This window comes from Mytilus trossulus, chromosome 4 (genome assembly GCF_036588685.1).
Source record: "Mytilus trossulus isolate FHL-02 chromosome 4, PNRI_Mtr1.1.1.hap1, whole genome shotgun sequence".
Taxonomy (NCBI): domain Eukaryota; kingdom Metazoa; phylum Mollusca; class Bivalvia; order Mytilida; family Mytilidae; genus Mytilus; species Mytilus trossulus.
Window position 1 is genome coordinate 28,857,529 of NC_086376.1, and position 26,127 is coordinate 28,883,655.

Below are 26,127 nucleotides of genomic sequence, written 5' to 3' on the forward strand. Positions count from 1 at the left end.
AACAAGGAACAGTACACAACAGTAGATTATCGATCAAAACTTCAAGAACAAGGACTAGTACACTACAGTAGATAATCGACCTAAACTACATGAACAAGGAACAGTACACAACAGTAGATTATCGACCCAAACTTCAAGAACAAGGACTAGTACACAACAGTAGATAATCGATCAAAACTTCAAGAACAAGGACTAGTACACTACAGTAGATTATCGACCTAAACTACATGAACAAGGAACAGTACACAACAGTAGATTATCGACCTAAACTACATGAACAAGGAACAGTACACAACAGTAGATTATCGACACAAACTTCAAGAACAAAGACAAGTACAGTGCAGTAGATTATCGATCTAAATTACGTGAACAAGGAACAGTACACAACAGTAGATTATCGACCTAAACTACGTGAACTAGGAACAGTACACAACAGTAGATTATCGACCTAAACTTTAAGAACAAGGAACAGTACACAACAGTAGATTATCGACCTAAACTTTAAGAACAAGGAACAGTACACAACAGTAGATATCGGCCAAAACTTTAAGAACAAGGAACAGTACACAACAGTAGATTATCGACCTAAACTTTAAGAACAAGGAACAGTACACAACAGTAGATTATCGACCTAAACTTTAAGAACAAGGAACAGTACACAACAGTAGATATCGGCCAAAACTTTAAGAACAAGGAACAGTACACAACAGTAGATTATCAACCTAAACTTTAAGAACAAGGAACAGTACACAACAGTAGGTTATCGACCCAAACTTCAAGAACAAGGAACAGTACACAACAGCAGATTATCGACCCAAACTTCAAGAACAAGGACCGTTAGACTGCAGCTGATTATTGAGCTAAACTACGTGCATAAGGAATAGTACAATGGATTCGAATTTTGACTTAAAATACATGAATAAAAAAAAGTAGTTTTGGCAGATCATTGACCTTAATTACATGAACAAGGAATAGGACACAGCAGTATATCATTGACCTAAACTACAGGAATAAGAACTATCACACTAGATTACAGTAGATTATCGGCTTAAACTCAATGAATAAGTTTCTTCATAATTTTGACATTTAGAATCCGACAAATTAAGAAAGGATGTCAGCACTGATGACACCCTAAGGTGCTGATAGTTCCCCAGCAGGGGTATCTTCCCACTGCTGTATAACTAATTAGAGTTTTTACTAAAATGCTTTGGTTTACAGGTCATATAATTGTGACTGGTGCATGGTGACCTCTTGATAAAAATTAATACATGAATTTCACTTGGTCCAACTTTTCAGAAAATGAAATCCTGTATAAACATGAGAGGTGAAAGGACTTTTTTGTATGCAGTGATTTGGCATGTATTTCAGTTGGAATTAGGGGATTTTCACTTATCCAGAATCAGGAATTAATGATTCAGACTTGTAGAATACAGGATTCACATTTCTTTTTGGTGAAACTCAGGAGTTTTGTATGTGGGAAAAACATGATTTTTTTTGGTAGTTATTATGCAAATAGCAACCAATTAAACAAACAGAAAAACAAAGTATATTCAATTAAATTTTCCATCACAACACAAAATGTTTGACATAAATCAAATATGATTGTGTGTTCAAAGTCATTTCATCAAATCAAAAAACTTTGATAAAATCCTGAAATGTGAAACTTATATACAAGAAATTTAAATATATTCATCAAGAAAAAGATACAGAATGTACCAAAAAATAAAGACTAACTTTCTTGATATAAATTTAATGATAAAATATTGTAAATAACAACAAATAAATATCACTTGATTCTATATAGTATTAACACAAATGGCAAAATAAAAGGCAGTTATCACTGAACCTGTTACAATAATATGTTTTTCTATGAAATTCTGACTAAATATAGAAAATAATAAGTTATCAGTTCTCATTAATATACTTTGAACAAAAATCTTGTGCAAAGTCATGTGAATTTTTCTGAGTTCTTGAAATTATGTTATTATGAAATATGCAATGGAATATTAAGATACAGATATTATTATATAGGCAAAAATACTTTTATTTGTATCTACTGTAGTTTCAACACCATGGCCAGTTATAGTCTTTATGACAATAGTTTTTGATTATTAAAATATAAATGTAGTCTTCATTTATGTCAGGATAACAAAATTTTGAAATTATACCAATTAGAATATGTCATTAAAAAGAGAATTAAAAGAAAAGAAGAAGAGATTCTGTATCATAAAACTGAAACAAATAAAATGAAAATTAATGTTAGTATAGCTATTATTTTCATCTCTTTCAAATTTCACATTGTTCTCTTAGACAAATCACAATAAGTTTAAAAATAAATTAAGCAGGAAGCTTTTTTTCTAAACAGACAAAAACAAAATAAGTTCATTCTTAAAGAGCATTATTCAACATTCTAAAAATGAAATATAAAAATCTGTAACTAGATTGAAAATTATAAAAATCTATTAAATAAAGTTAAGAGATTTTAACTGAGTGACCTGAAATTTTAGGTTAGAAATTCACATTATCTAAATTTTAGCTGTTGTTATAACATTATTTTCAATATATTGAATCTTATTGAGAAGCTGGTATAAATACTTTTTACAGACTATTTTGATATTGAGGTAGACGCTCTTATTAATAAATCTTAAAGCTGTTAACTAAGCCTTTGTTTATAAGTACATATATCTTATAATTGACCGAGTTAGAACCTGACAAAAATGTTATATGTTTACAGAGTATAAATACACTAAAAACCTTTATAAAATACTAGATGTACTTACAAGCAAAGCTAACAAAACCTGATACCAATAAAATCTTTATTTTCCTATAGATAACGGCAAAAGGAAGTAGAAATTGGAGATTTTTATGAAAAAACATTTAATTTATCATAAGCTATTAAAAAATAGAATGTTTGTAGTAATTTTTTATAAACAGATGGCTCAAGAATATATAACAGCTTTGTTAAGATACTTATATGTTGTAAAGTACCTTTTTTTAATGCTTTATACTAATCTTTAGTAGTACTCCATTCTTACGGATATTCAAGTAGTAATTGGTATAAGGTCATCAACATAAGCTAATGAATAATATTTGTTCTCATTTCTGCTTGTATTATTGATAAAAGTCTGATTTAATTGAATGGTGATCTGTACAGGTTATCATGTCAGTGGAATACGGGAAGGTGATATTGACGATAGTCTATGATGAGGTGACGGCGACCTACTTTGTAGTCTAACATGAGGTGACTGTGACCTACTTCTCATAGTTTTTCCGTCTTTTACAAGTGTCTTTAATTTTGTCAGATGTGACAAAGCCCTGCGAAAGAAACAAGATTAGTTAATGTTGTTTACAAATAAAATATAATCTGATGTAACACATTAATGGTCTACATATGAATCTGACAGCAAAAATGACATTGTGCAAATGGTGATGTAAAAAATAATGTTTTATCAATGAAATATTTCAACTATGGCAAACTTCATGTAATGATCCTTGAACACTTCTTGAAAAATGAAATAACCAAGGGAATTAACTCATGTAAGTTGCATAGTCATGAAGTAAGATAGTTCAAACTTTAGTTATAAATACAGCATATAAAGAATACTAAACAGTATACCAACAAAATTAACAAGACAACATTGCAGAATTCAGAGGTGAAATTATGTTTTTGCTACTGTAAATACAGAAATTATTGCGAGGTTTTTATTATTGGGAAAAATGCGACTGAGTTGTAAACGCAATAATTAAAACTCGCATTTTGTAATATTTTAACTGAATTAAGCATGACTTTTCTCAAAATCGTAAAAATTAAAATCGCATTCAAATGTAAAATGACAAAATCGCAATAATAAATGCATGCAATAATTTCTGAATTTACAGTATTCTTTAATTATTTCTTCAATGTAAACTATTTTGTTGATTTAATGAAAATAATCTATCTCAGGACAAATAAATGGATTTAAGCTTCATAGTCATGCCAATTATATAAATATACCATGATATTGTTTCTCCTTCAGCCAGACAATGAAAGAATCATAAATCAGCATTAGATAAGTAAATTAAGAACTAATAACTGTAAAAATCTGTTTGTAAATTTAATTGGTATGCATGTAGGTAAAACAGTCATCAGATGTAAATATAGAAATATGTAATAAGGAGAAAAGAATTCATTAAACAGAGCACATTAACATAGTATAAAGAAGGCGTTACAGTTGATAAATAAAGACTGAAGATATCATAATGAGATGAGAAGAGAACAATTTAAGTTAAAAAATTAAATGACTTTGTTTCTGACAGCCAACCAATCCTCCAATCTTCCTACAAACTGTCAACTTTTTTTCTTCCCCCAATTCTAAAAATAAATCTTTTTTAACTCCTGACAATTTTTGTTGGAAAGTTCATAAAAGAAAATCAAAATTAGTCTTTCTACCAAAAACAGAAATATATTTAAATTGACCTTGAGGTTGAAACTTTGACTGCTGTGCCAAGGGAGATAATCTATCTGATGGGTCTTTGAAAATTTTAAATGGATTAAAGATCTGTTCCACAACCTTTTCACACATACATGAAGTTAACAAACAATTTTAGTAAAGCCAAACAAAATCTCTTAACAAAATCAATGTCTTCCTTTAAAATAACATATTATTACCATTGCTAAAAGATGATGCATTCTGAAATCAAAAAATATTTTTGACTGTACTTTTAAAAAGTCTGGTTCAATTGAATATGACCTGTTGTTTTTAATATTCAATCTTAATAAAAGGAAAATGTCATATATAAACATTATATATGACATAACAAAATGGAAAACAAAAGTATATTGAATTTATAATACCTAAAAAAAAAATTGTTGAAAACACAAATTTTGTTTTCCATTTCTGTCTAAATTGTATATTGACTTAATACAGCTTTTAAATATCAAAATTATTTTGGTAAGGGAGAAATTTTGTTTTCATTCTTTTCACAATACAATCTTGTCCAAAGCTATTAATTCCTGTACCTTAAATACCCCTTCTTATGAATCAGACAATACAATAAGACATAAATATCTGGATTATATATCTACACTAAATACATTGTCCTAAAAGATACCTCACCTTTTAATACAGAAATAAGTACTATATGTATCTGTAAAAATACCCAGTTCTGTTGTATAACTATATGTGAATATATTGGTGAAAGAGGTTTTGGTGAGCTAATTTAGTATTAACTTGATAATAAGATGGAAATTGTTATCAACTGTTCCAGGATTATAACTTAGTACGCCAGACGCACGTTTTGTCTACATAAGACTCATCAGTGACGCTCATATCAAAATATGTATAAAGTCAAACAAGTACAAAGTTGAAGAGCATTGAAGATCTGAAATTCCAAAAAGTTGTGCCAAATACAGCTAAGGTTATCTATGTCTGGGATAAGAAATCCTTAGTTTTTAGAAACACAGTAATTGTATGTACCTGGATAAGTAATTGACCTTTTGATTCAACACCCAAAATAATCATTTTAATTATTTTAATTTCTAAAAGTTAAAAAAAAAATCCAGTCTCTTTTAGAATCAGATTGGTTTTACATGTAATTACTTCCAGCACCAAATATCAGAATTTTTGTAAGACAATGAATTAACTTTGTGTTTGGCCTTTTTGTGCTGATTATAGAAAGATAACAAGAATGTGTCCACAGTACACGGATGCCCCAATGGCACTATCATTTTCCATGTTCAATGGACCATGAAATTGGATAAAAAATATAATTAGTCATTAAAATTAGAAAGATGATATCATAAGGAACATGTGCACTAAGTTTCAAGTTGATTGGACTTCAACTTCATCAAAAACTACCTTGACCAAAAACTTTAACCTGAAACGGGACAGATGGACGAACAGACGGACGAACGAACGGACAGACGGACAAACAGACGCACAGACCAGAAAACATAATGCCCCTCTACTATCGTAGGTGGGGCATAAAAATTACGGTAGTCATCAACAAAGGAAATATAATGGTATAAAGATATGATTTCTTAGGTTTCAACTATGTTCTATAGATACATGAATGTAATGCTACTCTTTTAAAATAAGTATTAGAATACATAAAATTACAAAAATCATTCACAATACCAACTTTAACTAATTGGATATTTGTACTCAGAAACATATCTTTTGTTCTAAGCCTAATGTTGTGGCTATTACTAGAAAACATTTGCTTTATCTAAATTTAGTTTTTTTATCATATTTTCATAAACTGAAGTTTTCTTCAGCAGTCATACAAATTAAGCTACTTAGTATTACTAGTAACAGGAATAAATTCCACTGCTGTTTAATGGCTACCTTAACAGTAAAATTAAGGTCAATTTAATGAAAAAAGGTTCATAAATTTTTCAGAATAAGATCAGGTTTTACCAACCTCGAAAACATCATTCAGAGAACACCAATTAAATGTGGGACTTGTATTACATTTTAGACATCTTAATAGTTCAAGCCTGTAGGCAAGTAGGATAGAACGATCATAGGGAAGGCATAAGTTATTGGGGTTAACTTCTTTGAAGAGTTTTTGTATAATCATATATGTTCGTGGTGAAGGGTTATTTTCATGCAAAATATTTGTGATTGTTATAACACATGCTTTTCGTGCTTGAAGCTCATTTTTCACTGTACTTCGTGCAAATTGTCAAATAAAAACATTTTGTATGTTATTTTGTTATTGATTGTTCATTGTGAAAAGAACTTTTATTTCCTGTTCATCCATAAACCTTTACGAGTCTCATATGTAGTGGATGAAAGTGTTTATGTGTGGAATATCATTGAGAAACCACTAACTTATCTTTTAACATCAATAACAAAGAGGATGTGTACAAAAGAAGATTTATACAAAATTTAGACAAGGTGATGCATATATATGTGAAAATGAAGAGAAAAAAAATGATAATCGAATTGCCAAATTATGTTGGAAATAAAAGTCCTTATATAAAGTTCACTATAATGCATTTGTATATAAAACTGGTACCAATAAAATTGAGAATGGAAATGGGGAATGTGTCAAAGAGACAACAACCCGACCAAAGAAAAAAACAACAGCAGAAGGTCACCAACAGGTCTTCGATGTAGCGAGGAATTCCTGCACCCAGAAGCGTCCTTCAGCTGGCCCCTAAACAAATATATAGTAGTTCAGTGATAATGAACGCCATACTAATTTCCAAATTGTACACAAGAAACTAAAATTAAAATAATACAAGACAAGCATTTAATTGATTTGTAAGGACTACTTACTTCTCCAAAGACTTTCCACCTGGTTCATCGTCAAAGTTATAATCTCTTAATGCATCTTCTAGTTCTTCACTAGAAAGGTTAAGTTGTTCCTACAGAAAACAATTAATTAATTCATTAATGATTGAAATGACTGTACATGTATATTTATCGGTAATTTGTATATTTTCCCTTTGATCTTACTGCCTAATATTTTAGAGTATCAACAGGCTGTGTATCACTGAAAATATTAGGCAATACATTGCGTGAAGTCATAACATTGAGTGACGTCAAAATTACCGATAAACAGAATAATAGGAAGTTTCGTTTTTGATACTGACTATATCATGTGGAATATCTTAACTCGCCCTAACGGGCTCGTCTAGATATTCCACATGATAAAGTCAGTATCAAAAACTCAACTACTTATTATTCTATATGTATTTGTATACTTATTGATGAAAATAATTCATTTTTTATTATGGCAACTGTGAACAAATTTGTAACAAATCACAGATATGAGTAGGTTCTTAAGAGCAAATTGTTACAATAATTACATACACACATTTTCAAACCAACAAACTCAGGGTCGAATGACGACATACTAGTGATACAGTAGATGAACTTCATAGACCACTTAGCCACTTTAGCTCCAACACTTTATTCTACATACCTGTGCCGCTAGTAGCTTTTCTGCTCTAGAGCCAGTTGATTCTTCTGACTGAAGTTTATATAACATGTTCTTCAGCGTCTCTAAGCTACCAGGCTGATGTCTTCCTGTGTACGTTGGAGCCTTAAAAATTTAAAAGAACAAATATCTATTTTATTAACTGCTTAGGAAAAGTTAGATGATATATATCCTGATTAAAACTGTATACATGTCTATAATATAAGACTCATGAACACGTATTTCATTACCATTGAAAAAGGGTAAGCAGACATCTTGGTCAAAATTGTTAGGGGAAAATATTTTCTATGAATATATATACCATAGTTTGAAACTTTTAAAACTAGTGATACAAATCTTACATAAATTTCGTACTGGAATGAGAAAACAATTATCATTCAAACAATAATGTTCATTATTAAAAGAATTTACAAATTGACAATAAAATATTCCTACCTTAATATCAGAATCACTTGTATCTTCATCTACATAAACAGGTGATTTACTGTAAAACAAAAAATTATGTTTCATTACATATTTAATTGTAACTTTTTTAGTGCTAAAAGACAAAATTTTGCAAAATACAATGTACAAAAGGCTGTTTACAATAATTGCCTATATATATATGAGCTAAGGCACCTTGATAGTTTACTAGTTTTATGCTCCATCTGAGAGCATGAGAGCATGAGATTGAGTGTTCTGTATAGAGAGGCTGAGCCTGATTAAACTAAACACTTCAAAAATTGCTACATTTGTATTTTGCTTCTCTTTGATAAATGTATCGTTTCATGCATTTAGGGACGACATCAAAAGTCGATGTAGGATAAAAAACTTAAATCAAATAGTTTGGGGGTGGGGGTTAAAATTCTACAAGTTTTGTATATCTAAAATCGATTTTTGCATATATCCCTATTGATAAATCATTTTTTCTCAAATTAAGTTAAGAGGGGGGTCAGTGAAAAAACTATGTGAGTTAAGTTTTTTATCCTACATTGAACTTTTGATGTCGTCCCTTAGGAGTAGAAGAAAAGAAAGGTATTCTAAGTGGTAAGTTTCAAACTTAATGTAACCTTATGAGCTTGAGATGGAAGGTTAAAAAATAGGACCCAAAATTGCTGCTACTGGTAAATACAAGGCAGGCTGGCATGTTCCTATTAACTTAAGTTATCCTAAACATGCATGTACGTTTTGTTACATGTAGTCATTGGACTCACAATAGCCATCAATCAGTCAATGATAACTCTCACCTCTGAGATTTTCTTAAATCTATAACGCTCAAAGCTATGGTTTAAATTAATGTAAATGTATTCTTTCTTGAGACTTGTAGAATAGATTAAAGAAATATTTCTGGCATTGAATACACAAACACTTACAATGCCACTTGCTTCTCCCAAGGTCTATCACCATCTAGAACTATATCTGTATCTGGACTTAGTGGTCGTCTAGATCTAATAGGGGTTCCTACAATTAAATAAAACTAAATAAATAGAGAAATGTACAAACTACCGGTAGTCTTCAAGCTCAACCACAGGCCCACTAGTGAAGGTTTGTAAAAATGTTGTTGGGCCTGTCAAAATCATAACCAACTCAGATCTATATATTACAACTATGTATTGCATCTTTATTGTTCATACAGTTTTGAACTCCCAAGTATGAATACAAGACTATGTGTTTTTTTTTTTAATATTTCAATTCACTGTGATGTTATAACAAAGGTAACATTATAACAAATGATTACTTACCAGTTATGGGACTTGCCCCTGCAATCTCATGGTGTGCCGGTGCTGACATTCCTGCTATTAAAGCTTCTGTATCTAAACTGGAACACCTTGGTACTCTATTATCTCCCTTTAAAGAATCCAAAATGGAGTCCGACTTTCTATCACTTGCATTATCTAAATATTGTTCTAAAATATCACTGCTGTTTAATTTTTTGCCACTCTCCATAACTTCTCTAGGAAGTTGGCTAGTTAGGTCATATTTATCTTTTCCAAGTCTTGATTTCCGAGGAGATTTCATCAAATCGTCATATCTCAGTCCTTGAGCTGAGGTATCTTTAAAGGAGTCATTACCTAAGAGTTCAGATACACCAACACCATAGACAGGTTGTGACACTAAACTTGTTATATCAGAGCCTTCTAGTCCATTAACCCAGCTTGGTGGATGTCTACCTGACCTCAAGTCACGTTTAGACCACATTGAATCAGTAGGGTCTGTTATATCCAGAACATCTATCCAACTTGGAGATTTTGTGTCTGTAACATTAGGATCTTTGATCCATTTCTGTGGTTTCTTGAAAAGTTTTTCACTTTGTCTAGTTGATGATGGTGACACTGATCGACTTCGTTCACGTAACGGAATAGTACCAGCTCTAGTATTAAAACTACTTGGCGGTGGTCTCTTAATGAAGAAATCATTGGCATTGTCTGACCTGTTAGTTAAAGGGTCTATAGTCCTCTGTTGAGATTTGGGTCTTTTATAAGAGTAAATATGTTTACGTTCTGAGTACCCAGCTGCTGGGTTCATTGTCATCAACATATCGGTAGAAACACTATCAATATCACTTTGAGGTTTACGGAGCTCATCATGTTGAATCTGAATTAATAGGTCTCCAGATCTGTTTAATGCATCCTCAGCTGAAATACATATAATCACTGTTAGGAAAAGTTCTGTCAAGAATGTACAAAGAGCTAACAGATATCAATTCTATAACAGACTTGTCATGATAACATACCTTTTATAGTTTTTCCTCTTGAAACATTGGAATTATTCTTTTATTGTATAAAACTGTGATTAAAATGAGATGTAGAGTATAAGTCTGACAAAACTGATACAATGTATATTTGTTATTATTATTTATTCCCTATATAAAAGCAACATAATCAGTATAAGTTAAGTTTAAATATTTATAAAGAAACATTTGCATAATTTGAAAGTTTTTTTTACTTTATACTTTAGAACTAGATCTAGATCTGTAAAAGGTAAAGAAGTTTAAGAAATAAAAAAAAAAAGAGATTTGTTTGGCTTTAGTAAGCCTTAGTCAAAACGATAGGCCCCTTAGAGCCTGAATTGCTCATTTAGCAGAAAAGGGCAATTCTACATTCAAATTACCTGCTTTTTTCAATAAAAAAATATAGATTCAATTGACCCTCCACTAAAGAGTCATCACAGTAAATCGAAGACCAAAGAACGATATTGTTGATTTCAATTTGCTTATTTCAAGTTTATGTTTTACAGATTCTGAATTTAAGTTATTATTTTCAAGAAAATATCCAAATAATTTTAAAGCTCATAAAAAGCCAAAGTAAAGGGCAATAACTCATATATGCAGTCATTTGATGGTTTTTATCATAAAGGCATTTTCGTAAATATCATATATTTTTGCTGATTTTGTTAGTTGCCATGTTAGTTGACTGGCATGAATAAAATACCAAATGTTACTATTAACTCTATTTTTTGGGGATAAATCATTCATCTTACTTTAAGTTGAAATTGGTCCAATGGCTTAAGCAGGAAAGATTTTTTGAAAAGTTTACAAAGAAGGACAACAGGTGAGCTTAAAATGAGTATTAAAAGCAAAAGATTAAGCTCTTATCAGTTTTAAAAGATTGATGTTTCTTTTTCATTTCGGAAAAAAAACCAAGAGCTAATATCACAAGATGTTTGATAAATAGTTAAGTTAAAACAATCTATATATAATTCTTTGGTGAACAAACAGACTAAATTAATAATGTTGAAGTTGTTGCTAAAATTTTAAGGATAAATCAAATTATGTCCTAAATCCCATTTCTATCATATCTACTATGTAAACTAGTGATTTTCTAATTGATACTTAATCATATCCAAAGTAACTTGTTAAAAATTGGAAAATTGGTTTAAAAGGTAGCAAAATATAGTGCAAACATTATACAGTGTTTACTCTACTAAAAATAAAGTCAGGTAAAATATGAAAAAATAATAAGGTAACTCTTCCACAACATCAATAATGTCAACATTGTCGGTCAAAGGGAAAAATCATTTTCAATAAACCGTTATTAAGGGTAAAATATATATACATGGAACTTATGAACAAAAATTGTTAGAATTTCAGCTAAAGTTAGATAGCATATGTTTCTTTTCAAAATAATATACAAAACAAGATATGACATCATATAAGACAGCACTTACTGACTTTTATTTAAATTACTAAAATTTAGTCATTCATATTTTTCTTTATATCTGGCATTTTTTAAAAGCAGAAAAGATGTATCAAAATTTTTCAAATACTTAAAGGTCTACATTCAGGTACAATTTTTCTCTATCATCTTCATACTTAATATATCACTATAGCTACTATTTCCCCAACGTTTTTGTCTATTTATTTTGTTTAATCAAATATACTACATGTAACAGAAAGATCTTATAGATCAGTGTCTTTCCCCTAAATTAAAAAAGTGCTGTCTCTGTAACAGATGTCATTCCATGTTTTGATGTAGTTATAAACACACACACACAGATAGCCTACACCAATGATTCTTACCTATCTGATGGATGAAGCCTGGGCAAATGATAGCAGCATGATGAATATGAAGTATTATACACTCTCTAAAATAAGCCAGTAAAACCTTGTCGTTTTGACTAGGCACCTTATCAGTATTTTTATACAATGATATGTCCAAAAACCATCACACAATCAATTCATTCTGTATTTGTGGATTCTAGATTGTTTTACACAACATTTATCTCCCAAATTAAACTAAACAGAGACCAATATTTGAAATTCATTTTTGAGTGATATTTTAGTACACTATCAATATATATACATGTATATATATATATTATTCAACCTTTTTGGATTGTCTTAGCCAAAGGAAAATTAACAGGCATTTCTTACTATTTCACTACTTAAAAAACAATTGTATCAAAACTTTTATGAATTTTAAGGATTCCTCTGAATAACAATTGAAAGACACTGATTTAATTGATTTTGGAACCTGTTTTCTGAATCTACTACAGAAATATTTCCATTACCACAAAATACAAAATCAATTCAAAGAAAATGCTCACAGAAAATGTTGTTTCAATAATTATAATTCTTATAAACTTTTGGTTAGAGTGTAGGTATACAACAGTAAACCAAAGTTACCCACAAAGACAACATATTGTTATTAGAAGTATAATTAGTTTTATTACATTACACAATTTTTCTGTGAAATTATGACACATTTTACATAAATTCTTTGAAAAATCATCATTATGAAAACAATGATCTTGTGCTATGTTTATGTGATTGTACTTTTCCACAAAGATATATACTTGAATTTTTGTGTAAAGAAGTGTTATAATAATCCTACCTTCTTTCCTCAGTTTAGAAGATTTCTCCATTCTATCATAATTACTGTTCATGCTTGTCTTTACATCAGCTAGTTTCATTTCAATCTGTGTGTCCCTTACACCAGTCTGAAGTGACCGGTCTGCTGTCATGTGTAGAATAGACTTAGGGTCAAGCAGGTCTGACACATCACGTTTATAAGGCACAGACATACGTGTGGTCAGACCTGAATATTGGTCCAGGTAAGCTTGCAGAGCCTCAGTGGCAGATGTGAAGTCACGACTACCGACCTGTATACGTGCACCACTGCATTTGATTCTACAACTAGGTAGTGACCCCGCCAAGGGGCCATGTGAAAATCCTAATTCCATGATTATATCACTTAACTTCTCATTTTATGGTATCTTCTCAAATGTTCTAACTGTTCTTTTCAGACTGAAAAGATAATTTAATTTTACATTACTTGATGGTCAAATAGGGAATACTTTCATGACAATTAACTAAAAATAACTAGCTTTTATCACTATTTGATGTTATCCGTAAATTTTGGTTCATGGCAATAAAATATAAAATTCATGTCATACCTTCAAAATAACATCAGAAATATCTATCGACTTTGCTGAATCACATAGTTCTTTCCTATAATAAATGGTAAAAGTTCATAATTTTAAAAGACATATGACAATCAATTCACTATAAGGATACTTAAAATAAAAAGAAATCAGAGTAAAAATTTAAATCAATTTGACCCTAATGGTAGCCAAAAATGACCGTTAGACACTGAAGGTAACAGACATTCCTACCCTACATGTATGTATGTACACACCATTGATATTCATTTCATTTTCAGTAGAAATAACTCTCAATTAGATTAAGAATATAAGTTTTTCTTGTTTTTACATGTACAAATGTATAAAAATGATTTTATGTGGATCAGATCAGTTATCAAATGATTTACCTTTGTTTCACATTCATTGTTGACATTCACTTGCAAGTGAATAATGAATTATCAATCATTCTTAGCTTAATTTGACAAAATTGAACCATATTGGCTGCTAAAAGGGATTTATTATTGAACTATTGAACCAAAAAAAAAATCTTATTTTAGATTTTTTATAAATTTCGTAGCTAGTGCCCCTTTAACAAAATACCGCATGTAACCTTCATCTGAGACTGTCCATTTTCAATAGCATCTAGATAATCCCAGGTGCACCATTTTAATATTCATATTTTTTCTCTAAATTTGAGCAAGTTACAAGGTGAGAAAATTGACAGAGGGTTATGAAGATATATTTTCTAATTAAAGGCTCAACAGCTAACAATGGATTTTTTTATTCAACCTAAATTTATATGTTTTATAACTTTACATTGTCTCAACATAAAGTTGTACAAGACTTTGTTGACGTTTGTTTTTGTGATACATATTTGTTCATTATTTTATATAAATAAGGCCATTAGTTTTCTCGTTTGAATTGTTTTACATTGTCATTTTGGGTCCTTTTATAGCTGACTATGCAGTATGGGCTTTGCTCATTGTTGAATGCAATAAGGTGACCTATAGTTGTTAATTTCTGTGTCATTTTGGTCTTTTGTGGAGAGTTGTCTCATTGGCAATCATATCACATCTTCTTTTTTTATATTAAAAACAGAAAGAGTATATAAAACAACAAGGCTTTTTCTATCCTAGTTCACATGGTTCAAGCCAAGAATATTTTTTTACGATTTGAGAAAATGTATGGTTTTATTGCAACTCTTAAAACTAAATATCTTGGTTAAAATCAACAAAAATAAAGTTGAAGTAGAAATAAAATTTCCAAGGAACCAAGGTTCTGTAGATGAGACCCTATGTGAACACATTATTAACATCACAAAGATTGAAAGAACTTCAATTTGCTTTATTCAATTAGAGACTGTATAAAGCAAAATTTATACAGGCAATGCATTTATGAACTGATGATATCACATTCAATAAATGATAATAAAAAGCACTCATGTTTGTATTTCATAAGTCTGTAAGCATTTATAAACATGTATAAAGAAGCCAAATAAACAATAACCCGGACAATGTTTGAGTTTTTATAAGCCTTTAAGCTTTTGACATCAAACTTTGAATAAACAAAAAATATAAATTTCTATTCACAAAAAAGTTTAATTAGTAGTAAATAAACAATTATTTATACCAATCTACCAAATGAAAAATTTAAGTAAACAGATAAGTTAATTATATATATAAGTTTAGTTACAAAATATAGTTCTTCCTGTATAGAACAAAATAAACAATTGTAAGACCAGAAAATCTGTAGAACAGAATATTACTTTGTTTGGGAAATTGATTAAATGAAACCTTTGACATTGTGCAAATTCTGAAATCGGACAAAATGTATAATTACAAACGAATGAAAGAGTTTCTGAAGTTTCAGCATACACTGTCAGCAGTGTAGCAGTGTAGGTCACGTTTGTAACTAAACCTGTAAATGTGCCAAAAATGTCAATGATAATAATTATAAATTTAAGTACTGAAGTACTGAACATCCATTGACCACAAGTTCTTGTGGATGGTCAAAAGCATTGTCTCAGAAAAAAATCAATTATCTCTTTACCTGAAACTGAGGTTAATGTACAGAGATATATTTTTTTCTGAGACAAGGTCATTCATGGATAATGAATAAATGACAGGAAATACAACTTTAACGTAATAACTATTATATTGTAGTGATACAAATCATTAAATACACTGATTTGTTGTTATATATTATATCAAAATAACAGTTACAAGTATATATGATTTCCATCCATATGTATATCATACACCTTATCCCTATTTGTCCGCCATTACTGGATATCACACAGGTTCCCAAAAAATTTTGACGTCATAAAACAAAATATCTGACGTCATAATGGAAAAGTGATTGTTGTATGCGTCTAAAGGTCAAGCGGCCAGGTTGGCTGGCCCAGTAAGCTTATAGCGATAAGGTGTATTCTATTCTACTATTCTAATAATAGTGCAATGCAAGAGCACAGTAGACACTTTTCTGGAAAAATTTGATTTTTCTTAAAGATTGGATACAAGTAGGCATTCATATTTTACCACAAAAAAAATTACAGAGTAACCGGTCCTTGCCGGTATTGTTGCAAAATGTTCTTTGAGAAGTTCTTCCGCATGCTTAAACACAATTTGTCAGTATGTGAGCATTGATATTATCAATAATTTTTTACCTCTATACATGTATGTATTTCTAACTACAAAACGTTTTCATATTATCAATTTATGTTGTAAACAAAAATATTTTTATCAGTATTCATTGAAGATATGTATTTATATAAAACGATAAGGAATGTTATTTTGCACTCGTTTATGTGCGCGTATTTAACATGTTTATAGATGGGTTACAAACCAAAAACTAATTTACATAATAGAAATTTAGGCGATAGCAATACATTGAAATTACCTCAAGGTCAATGTGATGTAAAAATAAATATCAAATAGTATATATTGAATTTGAATGTCAAATTTTGAGTAGCTGACATCATTTAGTAAGCAAGCATGTATAAATACCTTTGATGTTACTGCACAATAACTCTGACACACTCCACGCTAACAATGGTAACAAAAACTTATATGTTGTATATGCAGGATCCTTAACCTGAAGAATGATACATATTGTTTATATTTATGGCATTTAAGATATATGGTCATATCTTCTAATAAATGGTATTAGGGTTACTTATGGTTTAAATTAAACAGTTATGGTTCCCTGAACACTATTCAAAATTAAACTGATTTGATTAAAAAATTACTGTATAATTCTTTAATTAACTGATTGGATTTTATCATTACTGATTTAATTAGAAGATATTTAATCCCTGTATTAACCTTTGACAATGCAATAAACTACTGGCTATTGTAAAAGAATATGCATTATTTATGGAGAACTCGGACGATTTCCGATCTCGCTTACAGTTAAAATGCGAATGATAAAATTTTGGTGTAGATTAGTAAATGGTGAAGAGGAAAAAATCTCCTCAATTCTTTACAAATTGCTGTTTGCATATTTTGAGAATTATGGCTTTGAAAGCAAATGGTTGAAATTTGTTAAAGGTATTTTTGATAATTGTGGTCTATCAAATGTATGGAAATCCCAGTCTCATTTTCTACAGATTGGATAGAAAACTGTGTAGAACTTAGACTAAAAGACCAATTTAAGCAAGAATGGTCGTCTGACATTTTTAATTCAAGTAAAACAATTTGTTATAGAATATTTAAGAATGAATTCTGTTTTAAACGTTATTTGTCGTTATTACCCTCATATCTTATGTATTACTTATGTAAATTCAGATGTGGCTGTCATCGTTTACCCATTGAATCGGGCAGATGGCATAAAATTCAAAGAGACGAAAGAATCTGCATTGTATGTAACTCAAATGAAATAGGTGATGAGTACCATTATATTTTAGTTTGTAACTTTTTTAGTTCAGAAAGAAAAAAATTGTTACCGAAATATTGTCAAAAAAATGCAAATACTGCAAAATTTAATCAGTTATTCTCATCTACTGATATTATTGTATTAGAAAAACTAGCAAGATTTATTAAACATGTATTATCAATTGTCGTCCCTCCTGGTTAGTTAAATTGTGTTTAACATACACAATTAAATGAACTGTCTTTTTCCATATTTATTGACGCATGCACTATTATTGTATACTAATTTCTCTGTAACTATGTATGTTTATGAGAATAAAAATATTCGTATATGTCTCTAAAACCAGAGTGAACACTACTGCATTTTGATGCTCTCTCTAATAACATTGTTAAATCCTATTTTTCTCATAATCACTCTTGAATATAAAATTTAGTAAGTAATATTTCATCTATGCATCGCTCCTGCCATTCTCATTATTTTGAGAATATATTTATTAAATATCAATTTTTTTAATTTTAAAAATATGCCAACAAAACTTCAAGCAGTCATGTAATTATTAAAAAATCTCCTTATTAATCATATGTATTGAAATGGATACTTGGTTTGATATATACTGAGCCAAAAAAGTTTAGCAACACTTTTTTTTTTTTTATGTTTTTGGAAAAAAAATATTTAAATACCATTGATACAATCCTTAGTTTTACCTGTAATCTGAAACAGTCGTACTGTTGATTGATTTCGGGCCATTTCAGCATTGCACGTGTAATTGATGTTTTACCTTCTGTACCTGTACTTTTAAAATGATTGTAAAAATTTCTTTTTCACTAATGTTCAGAAACACATGTACACCATTGGTAAGAAAAACACATACACCTTTGAAAAAAATGCATGTGGCGTCAACCAGGCCTACCCAAAAATGACTGTCAGACAGCTTTTGGAATGGTTGATGCTGGAATGAGTGTTGCTGACATTGTGGCTCGATTTAATGTGCATAAGGCAACAGTTTAGAGACTAACAAACAGATATCGACAAATTGCAACTGCACAGTATAGGTCAATATCTCGTAGACCAAAAAAACTATCGTCAGGGGAGGAGCACTACCTTCGCTTTATGTCAACATGTGACAAGTTTTTTTCCAGACACAAAAGTGGTGCATGACTATGGGCAGCTGTTGGTGTGCCTGCCAATCCTTCATTTGTGCACTTGGGGCATGGCTGAGAAATTTAATTTTGAATAACACTACACTTTTCCACATATTGATCCTCCCGTGCTCCATACAAAGAAAATCCTTAGGAATGTGAGTGATAAACATTCGTGTTGCTTCTGACATGTCATTATACCATTTTGTTATTATTAATATTGTATGTTGTTATGATTTTGTAATACAATTAAATTTCTCATTTTTGTTGTTAAACATTTTTGGCTTAGTATATTATAAGTGCATGCAATAAATCTTTTTTGTGACACTATCATGACTATAATATAATGAATGGTTAAATGTTCACTTTACCCTGTTAATATTTTGTCTTTTGCTATATTTCCTTCTTCAATCTACCATATAATTCTTTGTGTTATAACAATGCACATGTACCTGAAACAAAAAACAAAACAAAGCAATTAATGATAATTAAGTCTTTTTTTTTATGTTTTTCTTTGACCACTAGGGTGGCTGGAGAATAGGAATATGGTCACCTGAGTCCTCTTCAAACCAGCCGTAAAACCCCTGCCAAATCCAAAGCTACTTTTACATTTGATGACAGTTAGATCTCCAAAAAATATAATGATTAGTAAACATGGTTAAGATACACACAAACAAACTACATATACATGTAGATGCCACATATTAGAAAAGAATAGAAATTTTACATATATCCATTTCAAACTATCAACTTACTGTTTATCAATCCTCTTCAAAATGTATATAATAAATTAACAGTATGAATAAGTTTGATAAAATTCGTCACATAAACATGCTAAAACATCTCATACTAATGGCCAGGTTAAAAGTATACATACTCAACCATTTAACTTTGTTAGTTTAATCTTCTCTGAATAAGAACACTTTAAACTTACAAAAATATTTTACCGTTTAAAGGATTTTCAACTGAAAGGAATTATTTGGTTCTTTTTAATTTTGTGTAATAAGAGTATATGCTACATTGAGCAAATTCTATAATGTGTTTTTTGTTGACCTTCTCATTTGATTTTAAAATGATTATTTATGAGGGAAATCTTCATGCTATTACATGTCATACTACGTGTATGCACAGTTTATTTGTGTTATACATTGTATTATAATGTGTACAAGCTTAAGATATTTTGAAGCTGTAATACTAAAATTGAGAATGGAAATGGGGAATATGTCAAAGAGAAAAACAACCCTACCAAAGAGCAGATAACAGTCAAAAGGCCCTTGATGGGTCTTCAACACAGAGACAAAATATCGCACCCGGAGGTGGGCCTCAACTGGCCCTTAAAAACTGTGTACTAGTTCAGTGAAAATGGATTTCATACTTTTAAAACTCCAAAACATATAAAAAATAAAAAAATAAAAAAATACAAGACTAACAAAGGCTAGAAGTTCAGACTGACTTGGGACAGGTGCTAAAATGTAGCAGGGTTATACATATTTTGTAAGATCTCAACCCTCCCCCTATGACATCTAGCCAATGTAGAATAAAGAAACACTGACTAACAAGATTTTACCTTGCTTATTTCTGTACCAGTGTAGTAATTTAAACTGCTGAGTGAAATTACGGGGCAGAGAGCACTGAATCAATTCGAGCAAAGGGATCATTTTGATTTCAATCAAAATACACCAACAACACAATTTGAAACCAACAACATGAACAAGGGGTCTTTTATAGCTTGCTGTTAGGTTTGAGTCAATGCTCTGTGATGAAGACCTATAATGTTTTTTTTTCTTTATACACATTGTGACTTGGATGGATTATAAGTTGTCTCATTGGCTCTAAAACCACATACATCTTCTTATTTATATTAAATAGAAAATTAAAACAGTTTCCAAGACCAAAGTTTTTATCCTCACAACAGCCTGCTACATGTACCTGCAAAGATTCTTTTGCTACCAAGAATTTATCTTTTTTTTTTTAAATTAACAAAAAGTTCTACCATGTACTGAAAGTACCTATGTATTAAATTTCAAATCAAAAAATCTAAAATGTTTTTGCCAAACTAAAAACAGGGTCAGTCAACCCCATATAAGTGCAATTGCAATATGAAATTTCTTTATTAAAGCAACAACTTTTTTCTTTGAAAAACTATATTGCTCATTCAAGTGTTTCTTTAATTTACATACATGTATGTATCTCCAGATTTCTTTTCCCATGAACTTTAAAACTGAACTGATGCCCGAACATTCCTAATGCAGGGTCAGTGCAAGTAAGAGAACCTTAGGGGTTGTTAAATTGTTAGATGGCCAGTTGTACAGAAAACTTTTAACTCCTATATATATATACCAACATGCATTGATTTGCCCATATTTTACAGTATAAAATATTCTGCTACTACTTTCTGTTGCCTCAAAATATTTGCCACTGAATTATCTATAAATGTTTCTCCGGTTTTACTACAAAAGACTACAAAACATACCTATATATGCATACATATATCTACATGATTTGGTCTCTTCTGGATAGTCATCTCACTGGCAATCATATCTCATTTCCTTATATGTCTTACAATTACCTAGCATTGAATAAACTACATTTGACGCAGATATCTTAGGACTATCAGCTAAGTATACAAATTTAAATAGTGATAAATGTAGAGTATTCTAATCATTACGAACTGGCTAGGTACCTACACGATCTACTTTGATTTAAACAAAGTTTGGATTCAGGAGACAAACATAGGGATTACTGTAAGCAAAAGTATCACTTTATGATATTTACTTTATCATGATTTATGTATATTTGTGTAATAAGAATAATCTATTGCAATTAGAATAAACAGTTCTGATTATAATCGTGGACAACAGCCAATCACAGTCCATAAGAATGTTTTGTTAATACATTTCATAGGTAGATGAAAACACTTGTTTAAATTTACAAAAGAGCTTCAATTGACAGTATTTTGTTTACACAGAATGGGGAAAATTTACAATTCATTTGTACAGAAATGAATTTTTGTTTGCATCAGAAATCAAACAAATAAATCTATCATCTGTGAACTTAAAATATAATTTATTCTTTTAATATCAGGCTTCTTGAGTTTGCTACTAGAAATTAAACAAAAACTTAAATTATGTGTCTATATATATACATTCCCCATTTCCATTCTCAATTTGATGATATAGGGTTTTCACTGATGATTTTTGAAGACAGGTCCAGGGACTCAGCTTTTTTGGCCATATGATGGCGAATCCAGCAGTGAAAAGATGGAATAATTTCAGTCTCCATGACAAAATAGAGCAAGGAAATGACATCAATTTTTTATTACAAAATGATGACATACATTTTACAATTTTGATGCATCTTGGGACTGTCAAGTTTTGAAAATGGTGAGTCCAGACAGATTTTGAGGAGTCCAGGGCACATGGACTCGCCTTAATGAAAACCCTGTATATTAGTGTTTATAAGCATGATTATAAGAATACAAATGTATATATTTTATAAAAATAAAACAGATTACAGCAATTAAAATCATTCCAAATAAATATCATTTTATTTCGAAAGTTCAGCTGGTTATCAAAATATATCATCTAGTTCAATAATGATTTGTACCTGTAATATGGAATTTAAATTATCTATTCCTTTGCTCTATCATTCCACTAGTCTCAGAACTAATTAAATTGTCTATTCTTAACTTGTTCTCACCCAGAATATGGGTGATAAAGTTGCCATTAAGTAATTATTTATATATTATATATTTCTTTTTCCTTAATCTGTAAAGATTAATACGGTTAATCTAATGAAAAAAATTAGTTATCTAATGAAAAAAATCAGCACTTATCTTTAAATACAAAATGAATTTCCCAAGCCTCACTCACTTATTCTTTTTACCAAAACGGCACTTTACACGTCAACTAAACCAAATAGGACACATAAATAAACTAGAATAAAGTTACACACATTCAGTTTTTCTCATTAAAAAAAATATATTAATTTTACAAAGTTAATTTATATATATATATATAAGCTGGTACATAATGTAATGATACATGTATTAATATACTCAGACAGAGTATTCAAGATGGGGAACACAACTATCGAATACACACCAAGATATCGATACCTAGGACTTACAATATCTGAAACTCTAGAATACAACGAGTGCGTGAATGAACTCATCACAGCTAGTAGTAGAGCAATTGGTGCCTTATCATCAAAATATTTTCTGGTGGATGGTTTTGATTACGAAACATACACAAAATTATTTACAAGTACAGTTGTTCCAATCATGGACTATGCATCAGGTGTCTGGGGTTACAGGCCTTACGATAATATTGAAAGACTCCAATACAGAGCAATCAGGACATTTATGGGAGTTGGGAAATGTAGTCCGATTCCGGCCATTTGTGGTGATATGGGTTGGACCCCTGCATATATCTGTCGCCAGTGTTACATGATAAAACTTTGCAGAGAATAACAAGTATGCAGTGCTATGCACGTAGGTCGAATTCCAAATCGTATTTTCCAATGGGATTCAACTTTATCAGAAAATATAAGAAAACATGGTACAACGAGCTATAATCAGTGATGGAAAAATGTGAACTTTCGGAACTATTTAACAATAACTACTCAAATGGACTAAATGTAAAATTTATTGCCAACTACTCAGAACTTTTGCTCCGTCAAAAACATCACGATAAATGGAAACTGGATATTGTGAACAGGTAAAAGTTACGAACTTTTAGATGTCTTGAAACAAACTTTGAAACACAGAAGAACATTACCACTATCATGACTATATAGTCTAATATGACACGACAACAGAGATCGACTTTAGCCAGAATGCATTGTGGAACTTTTCCGTTAAAATTAGAACTTGGGCGTTATCGTGGTATCCCTTCAAATAGACGTTTTTGTGAAGTTTGTAATGACAATATATCCGTTGAGGACGAAAAACATTTTTTAGTTAAATGTCCTATATATTTGTGTGAAAGAAACAATGCCTTCGCTGACTTTCAGCAACGTAACAAAATAGAACTTTCCGTTCTTTCTGATGACGAAATACTCATTAAATTGCTAACTACAGACTGTAAACTAGTGTCAAACTATAATATATATATTCAATATTTCAAAAATCAGAACTCAGTGACTTTCTCATTGTGTTATTTAAATAATCTTGTTTTAAAATGTTCTTGAAGTATTAATTTCATATCTTCTATATTAGCGCAAATTATAGATATTAATTGACAGTGCTTCGTAAGCCTTTGAAGGCTGGCTGATTGACGTTGTATTAATGTATAAAATAAATGTTATATGAGGTTGCACTATAAATAAAATTATATATATATATAAAAGTCCCAGAGTTGAACAACTTCAATCAGTAAATTGAAACAATAACTACATGGAAATATATACATTAATCAAGTTGATCTAACCAAAAGTATGTTAATTTGAGTGGAATGCATACATTGCACAAATATTTCAATGACAAACAAAGAAAATTTACAAAAATAAACAATGTTTGGCATACATGTAAAATTTGGAAATGAATATGATGTTTTGAACGTAATCAATGGATTACAATAAAATTGAGAATGGAAATGAGGAATGTGTCAAAGAGACAACAACAGTACAAATTTTATCACGTTGTCATCAAGTATTACACACTAATTTGGCTGACACTAAGAATGATTTGATATATGCTCTTGAGTCAGGCTGAAGTGATAAATATTGTTTTCATAAAATAACATGCAACCAACTAAAGTCTATGCTTGTGGCCCTTTGTTTAGCATAAAAACAAAACCTCAATCTCATTCCAGATAACTCTTAAGGCCACATGGTATCAAATTTTTCAGTAGAAAAATGGCATGTCCGCGTAAAAAAAGGACATGTCGTCATTGAGCTGTACTACATTATGTTGGATAAAACACCACATATACCTGCAGACTGACGATAAGGTGGCAACATACATGGAATAATAGTGATACAGGAAAATTTTATTACAATTTTCATCAGACTGTCAGGAAAAAATCAACATTTGATTATCCAGATCATAAAACAGCAAAAAATATTAGAAATTTAAGATCCGGATATTACCTAAAAATTACCAAAACTCACTAGAACATTATTTACTGATTTGTGAAAATTATGAAGAGGCAAGACAGAAACTTATACATGGGATATACTTTAACACAGGATCTTAATTGTATATTGATTTGGAACTTTTATTGTCAATGGAAAAAAACAACAATGTCTCCATCTGTAATGAAACACTAATGCGATTGTTGGGTGACTTTATTTGTGAATCATGCTGGTTTGATAATGAAATATTAATTAATATATTTTTTTAATTTTGTCCAAATGGTGGGGGGGGGGGGGGGGGGGGGCTATGTCAGGATCCAAAACAAATTATTTTTTTCACCAAAACCTGGAAACAAACTTTTTTTTTCCAAAAAGACAATGACCTACATTTTCCCCCTTTTTTGAAAAAAAAATGTGTTCTGGTTCTTAAAGACAAACGTAATGCATAAACGTACAAATGAGGAAAGCTTCCAAAAAATCATTGAATAAATAATTCCAAATAATTCAGTCCCGCAAACATGTTAATACTTGAAATTCAATGCCCCATTTATTTTATATACGGTTAATTTAAGAAATTTACTGTTGATAATTTGAAACTAAAACAATCAAATGTGAATATAGCAACAGCCTCTATCAAATTATCTTACCCAATAAGGTAAAAAGGCATGAAAATCCGTCGGGAACGTAAACAATTTGAAGAGGCACTGGAAAAAGATGTACACCAAGGGACGTAACTCTAAGATCTATCTGAATACACAATAAAAAAGTCAAAATAGCAGAGCATCATGATCATTATTGCATTCTTTTTCAGATGCATATATTTTCATTTCCATTATTTCTGAAATATGGCAATTGTTTTTTTTTTCTCTTAAATTTCATGTGAATGTTTATTTTCGCGTCCTACTAAAAAGCGCACAGGAGCGCACGGGTGAAGAAAAGAGTGCCTGGGGGAAAAAAAGGCTTCCGGGGAAAATCTATCATAGATATTGTATTGGCATGAGACAACTTTGTGTCGATGAAATAAGTTATGCACATTTTTTTTATTTTTCTTTATTTTTTTTTATTTTAGACAAGTATATTTTTCAAATTCAGACAATTGTAATAAAGCACAAGAAACAAGTATGAATGTTTCAATTATAACAATACTATATATATACATGCAGTTTATGCTAAAGATTTATAAAATATAAGACATTATAAGTCATGTTTTTTTCAAAAACAATGTCGAAATGAAAAATGCAAAAAACAACTTAAATTTCACAGATAAATATTA

The 26,127-nt window shown here is 30.3% G+C and overlaps 1 protein-coding gene across 10 annotated transcripts; it reads right to left on the bottom strand.

Annotated features, from left to right (window-relative positions):
- Window positions 1-1,734: 1,734 nt before the first annotated feature.
- LOC134715029 (uncharacterized) lies at window positions 1,735-25,614 on the bottom strand. Of its 10 annotated transcripts, none has more exons than XM_063576882.1 (11): window positions 25,502-25,614; window positions 19,151-19,231; window positions 16,776-16,863; window positions 13,242-13,654; window positions 9,651-10,544; window positions 9,282-9,369; window positions 8,365-8,413; window positions 7,915-8,034; window positions 7,266-7,354; window positions 4,649-4,670; window positions 1,735-3,315 (listed from the first exon to the last, which is right to left on the bottom strand). In XM_063576882.1, exons 4-11 carry the CDS (start codon window positions 13,588-13,590, stop codon window positions 3,253-3,255), a joined length of 1,674 nt encoding a protein of 557 aa, XP_063432952.1. In that variant the 5' UTR covers window positions 13,591-13,654; window positions 16,776-16,863; window positions 19,151-19,231; window positions 25,502-25,614; the 3' UTR covers window positions 1,735-3,252. The 10 variants fall into 10 exon arrangements, with proteins under 10 accessions (XP_063432952.1, XP_063432944.1, XP_063432947.1 ...); XM_063576874.1 differs by lacking the exon at window positions 4,649-4,670 and adding an exon at window positions 13,804-13,858; XM_063576877.1 differs by lacking the exons at window positions 4,649-4,670; window positions 25,502-25,614 and adding exons at window positions 13,804-13,858; window positions 25,310-25,349.
- Window positions 25,615-26,127: the final 513 nt, after the last annotated feature.